General features: G+C 46.4%; 1 protein-coding gene across 4 annotated transcripts in view; it reads left to right on the top strand.

Annotated features, from left to right (window-relative positions):
* The first annotated feature begins 241 nt into the window (after positions 1-241).
* The window catches only part of Smpd4 (sphingomyelin phosphodiesterase 4), a 28,417-nt gene continuing 23,012 nt past the window's right edge, over positions 242-5,646 (top strand). The window contains exons 1-3 of one of the 4 annotated variants that reach the window (XM_029567873.1): positions 242-359; positions 2,519-2,602; positions 4,343-4,429. In XM_029567873.1, coding sequence (XP_029423733.1) covers positions 2,564-2,602; positions 4,343-4,429 — 126 coding nt within the window. In that variant the 5' untranslated portion in view covers positions 242-359; positions 2,519-2,563. The other 3 variants (XM_029567874.1, XM_029567872.1, XM_029567875.1) reach the window with 3 other exon arrangements.

A 5,646-nucleotide genomic window follows, 5' to 3' on the forward strand; every position in this document is an offset into this window, starting at 1 on the left:
TATGTGTATGAGTGTATTGCCTGCATGTGTGTAAGTGCACCAGTATCCTATAATAAAGGCACTGGATTCCCTTGGAACTGGAGTTATGGACGGTTGTTGGCCATCATGTGGGTGCTGGGAATCGAACTCGGGTCCTCTTAACCGCTGAGTCATCACTCCAGCCCCACCTATACCTATCTTTTAAGTGTATTCCAGTTTTCCTCTACATTTCAGATTTCACAATATGGTCTTTGATCCAATCCGGGAGGATTCCCGCCAAACAAGGGGGCGTGGCACCTTGCGCAGCTTGATGACGACATTGGTCATGGCGTCTTCCATCTTTCAGAACATCCAGAAGGCTGGTGTTAGCCGCTAGGCAGGTGAGTGAGCAGGTGAGTGGCAGCAGCCGCGTGTGCGCGCCTCCCCAAGCCGGCGGGGACGGCCGCTCGGTTCCTCCGCGAGCCGTGGGCTCGGGCCGCCGGCCTCTCCACCCGAGCCTAGCCGGCGGGGAGCCCGCGGGCCCAGGCTGCCCCCTCAGGCCCCTTCCCCGCCAGGCCGTTCTGCCACCTTCCTGCGTGGCCCGCGCAGCCCGTCCCGCTAGGGCTTGGTTAACGTTCGCGGCGCGAGTGGATGGAGGGCGGACCTGGAGTTCTCTTGGACCGAGGGCTCCAGCGACGGTGGCCGAAGAGCCCGGCGGGCCCGACTCCACCTTCCCGCCTCGGGGGCTCGACTTCGCAGTTTCGGTTTCCTCTGTAACAGGGCAGTCTCGATACAGTCACCCTGGAGAACATTCGTGAGCATCTGGGGGCGAGCCTCTGTTTCCCAGGTGCAGCCCCAGGGAGGGCCTGGCCGTGCGGGATAAGCTGGGCCCGAGGTCTCCGACTTGCTCCATAAAAACTTCCAGAACAGAATGGAAGCAGCATGCAGATGGCATGGTGAGCGGATCCGGGCTGACCGGCTCTAAAAGTAAATGTGGTGGAAAGACACGAGGTTGACGTCCCCGGGCCTCATGCAATTTGCTGCGGTCTGTGCAAGTGGCCGGGGAAGAGTAACTTCATCCCTAGAGCTCTGTCTTTAGCAAACAGTCCACAGCTTTATGCTGCTCCGGGGATTTTGTAGTAGTGTGCGGTGTTCTGGCAAAGTAGGTCAGGACTGCAGTGTTTTAAATTTTCATTGACACTGAAATTAATAGCTAGTTTAGTGGGAAAGCCTGGGAGGCCTCTTGCCAAGTGCAAAGATTGGTGGTCTTCTCTAGCCAACCCCAACTGCCTACACTCCTTTACGCCCAGCTTCTCCCCCTCCTTCCAGACTGCCAGTTGCCACTTTGGCACCTTTACTCCTTTGGTGAGCAGAGCTCTACCAGAAAAGCTGTCACAAGTCCTTCGATGTCACTCTGCAGGTTCCTCTCTGCCCTGTCCAACTCTGGGTGTTATATGTTCTGACCATGGGGCAGAGAAGCAAAAAACTGAAGAGACTCCTAATTTTGTGATGGCTGATTCTAGGTTCCCTTGGCAGAACTTGATCTTTTTCACAGCATAGTGTGGTGTTCTAGCCTCTTTCTGGCTGTTTCCTCATCTGTTTCTGGCCTCCTAGAGTTATTGTGAAGATGTGTTTTTGCTCAACTTAGCGTCCTAAAGTAGCACCCATTTGCTTTCTCATGGTTACATAGAAGTCCAGGAAGGCACAGTTGAGTTAATCTGCTTAGGATATTGCAAGGCCAAAATCAAGGTGATATATCATGGCTTTATCTGCAGTCTCTAGGGGAGGAATCTGCTTCTAAGCTTATTCAGCTTGCTGGCAGCATCCACTTTCTTTGAGTTCTTGAACTTCCAGCTGAACACTGCCTTGTCCCATTGATATGGGACTTCATTTGGCTCTTCAGAATCTCTTTACAACAGTCCTTAGATGAGTGTTTAATTGAATAGCCAAGAGAGAATAATCTTGGGGAACTGTCAAAAATCCCTGCCTGTCACTGGTAATTAGTTGAGGAAATACATGAAAATCCCTTAGGAGAATCAGTTTTCTCCAGGGACTCCTCCCTAAGAGGTTATCACACTTGGGTAGCCCTAAACTGATGTACACACAAGCACCACTAAATGGACTCAGGGTATTATGTATATGCATATATATTTATAAGTGTATATGTAGTAGTAACTAAGAGGAGGACAAGATATTGTGAGGGAGTTGGGAGATATGGGAGGAATTGGAGGGGAACAGGGAGTGGTGGAAATAGTACAAATATACTCATGTATAAAATTCTCAAAAAATAAAAATTGAAAAGAAGGAAGAAAGAAAAGACCTTAGAACCAGTCCTGGCATCTAACAGTTGCTGTACAAATGTTACCAAGGAATCATTACCACAGAGTTGGCTCTGAAGCAGCTACCATGAACTGTATGAGAGTGGCATTATATAAAACAAAAGAATATTTGTGTGATACTGTTGTTGTATGTGTTAAGTTCAAATGTTCTCCTGGACATTGTGAAATTGTATAACCTGTTATGGAGCAGGTACTGAGATTGACCCTTTGTTTTTCTGCAGTGGCCCCCTAAGGCAGCCATTTTTGACTCTCTCTGTGAAGCTGCTATGGCATTCCCTCACTTGCAGCAGCCGAGCTTCCTCCTGGTAGGTATCAGCTTCCTTTGAGAGTACTGATGATGGTTCTTTAGCTGAGGAACTTGGGAGTTCTTTCTATTGATTTGAAAGATTCTCTCTGTCTCTCTGTCTCTCTCTCTGTCTCTCTCTCTCTCTCTCTCTCTCTCTCTCTCTCTCTGTGTGTGTTGTTTTGAGACAGAATCTTGCTATGTAGCCATGCTGGGCCTCTTGATCTCATGATCCTCTGCCTTGTTTTCCCAAGTGCTGGGATTTTAGGCTTGTGCCACCATACCCAGCTGATTTGGAAAAACTCTCTAGTGGTTGTTTTTCAGTTTTTTTTTTTTTCATTATTATTATTAAATTAAATTATTTGTTTTTGGGGTTTTTTTTTTTTTGAGTCAGGGTCTCTGTAGCCTCAACTGGCCTAGCACTCGCTATGTAGAATAGGTTGGCTTTGGTTGAGATCCATCTGCCTCTGCCGCCCAAATGCTGGGATTAAAGGCATGTGCGCCACCACACCTGGTGACTTTGCCTTTTCTTAGTGTAGGGCATTTATTCAATCTCTGAATTCTAGTTTTTTCATCTACCAAGTTAGTTCACTCAGCTAATGCTTGGGAGATTGAGGCAAGAAAATTGCTAAGAGTTTGAGGTGCTAAGAGTTTGAGACCAGCCTGGGCTACAGAGTAAAACCCTATCTCAAAAACAAAACAAAACAAATAACCAAAAACCCAAGAGTGATTCCCTACTTTCCAGAGTATGAGGAAGAAGAAGTGAGAAGAATATGCATCAGATGTTCATGATGTGTAAACTGTGTGTGTGAAGTTCTCATAATCACAACTGTCCTCAGTAAAAATGGAGGGACACTGCTGTTCTGAGGGCAGTAGGGCTGCATTTTAGGTGTTAAACCTAAAGCAGGAAAGCAGTGTGAGACAAATATAGGTGATGAAGATTCTTCATTTCAGTTCTCGGAAGGTAATAACTTGTGAACATCCAAACTTTTGGAAGGGCAGCCTTCCTTGGTATACCTCTCTGGAGCCAGCAGGCCTGACCCATGGCTAAGTCTCCATCTTTGATCCAGGCCCCATGCAATCTCTTGTTTGGAGGTGGTCAAGGCATTAGATATCCTTGGTCAAAGCCTGCTCATTGAAATTCTGGCATCTCCTGATCTCAGCCTGTTTACCCAGAGACCACTTCTCCATGGAGTCAGTGTGCTGTCCGCACCTCCCATGGCCTCAGGTAGATCGCCTTGGTTCCTGCCTGAGTGTTTTGCTGATCTCTCCATTGTCCTGATTGGCTGAGGTCATCTGAGCTTCAGACTTTTTAAGGTGGTGAGTCCAGTAGGCTTCTTCTTCACTGGTCATTGTCACTGATGATCATGGCAATGGGAAGTGAGAGGTTTCTAATTCCTGTGTATAAATTTGAGCGTGGATGAACTGAGAGAGATCCCTGTACAACAGGGATCCTGTCCCCACTATGGAGCTGATCCTGATGCTGAACCCCTACCTGTGGATCAGTGGGAGTCAGTTTCCTTTCCTTTGAGGTAACAGGATGCCTGAGGGAGAACACCTGAGAATTTCTGGTCCAGGGTGGCAGACTTGCAGCTTCTTCTAGAGGCTTCCTGTGTGCCATTGGCACCTGATGCGTGAAATGTTAGTGACCAGGCAGTGGTTATATATTTCTGTTGCTTGTGTTTCTGTTTTGATTTGGGACAGAGTATTTGCACGAACTGCACAGCAAGTCTGTTTATGATTCTCTCACTTTGTTATCTAGGCTACCCTGAAAGCTGACTCTACTAATAAACCCTTTGCACAACGCTGCCAAGACTTGGTGAAAGTCATTGAGGATTTTCCAGCCAAGGTACAGCTTTGCCAGCATCTCTTTTGGAATCTCCTATAATTCATTTTTTTGTTTGTTTAAAATTTTTTTTTTGTTAGTTTGCTGGGTTTTTTTTTTTTTTCAGACAGGGTCTCCCAGTAGCCCTAGATGACCTGGAACTTGCTGTGTAGACCAGACTGGCCTCAATCTCACAGAGATCCACCAGCCTCTGCCTCCTGAGTGCTGGGATTAAAGACATGCACCACCATGCCTGGCCCGAGATTTTTTTCTTTTTATTTTATATGTGTGAGTTTTTGCATGTATGTATGCATGTGTACCACATTTACGCAATGCCCTCGAAGGCCAGAAGAGTGCGTCGGATCTCTGAATCTTGGGTTATAAACTTGTGAGCCACCATGTGGGTGCAGGGAACCAAACCTGGGTCCTCTGTAAAAACAGCAAGTGCTCTTAAACACCAAGCCATCTCTCCAGCCCCATCTCCTATAATTCTTAGTGCATCTGCAGTAGGTAGAGGCCAGGAATGCTAGGAACATCTTGCAATTCAAAGGACAGCCCCTGTAACAAAACAAAGTATCCATTCAAAAGCCTGGCATAGTGTGGAGTTGAAGGCCAGCCTTGGTTGTATGAGACCCTGTCTCAAAACAACAACAAAAGTAGCTCAAAGTATCAGTAATGCCAATAGTGAGAATCTCTGATATAAATACTTTGAAAATGTTTTTAATACACGCTTGGAATTGTTGAACCCAATAAGTTGGCCTGGATAACAAGCTAATGTCAGATAATAATAGGTCATAGTTATGTTTGAGTGACTTAATTTAAAAATATTGCTCCCCTTTTTAATTGATGTCTGTTAAGATCAGAAAAGTTTTTTGAAGAAGTATTCATGTGTGTGGAGTGCAAGTGTGGGTATGAATGCATGTGTGTGCCTGCACGTGTATATAGGTGCATGTATGTGTAGAGGCTAGAGGTCAACTTCAGGTATTGTTCCTTAGGAGTTGTCCACCTTGTTTTTTGAGACAGGGTCTCTCACTGGGACCTGGGCCTTGCTAATTAGGCTAGGTTGAGTGGCCATCAAGCTGCAAGAATCTTCCTGCCTTTTCTTTTAAAATTTTTTATTTTTATTTTATGTGTATGTGCGTGTTGCCTGCATGTAGGTCAGTGCACCCATGTCATGCAATGCCCAAGGAGGTCAGAAGAGACTGTCGGATCCCCTGGGACTGGAGTTATGGACAGTTGTT

Source organism: Nannospalax galili, unplaced genomic scaffold (assembly GCF_000622305.1).
Source record: "Nannospalax galili isolate Female #2095 unplaced genomic scaffold, S.galili_v1.0 scaffold321, whole genome shotgun sequence".
In the NCBI taxonomy this organism is placed as follows: domain Eukaryota; kingdom Metazoa; phylum Chordata; class Mammalia; order Rodentia; family Spalacidae; genus Nannospalax; species Nannospalax galili.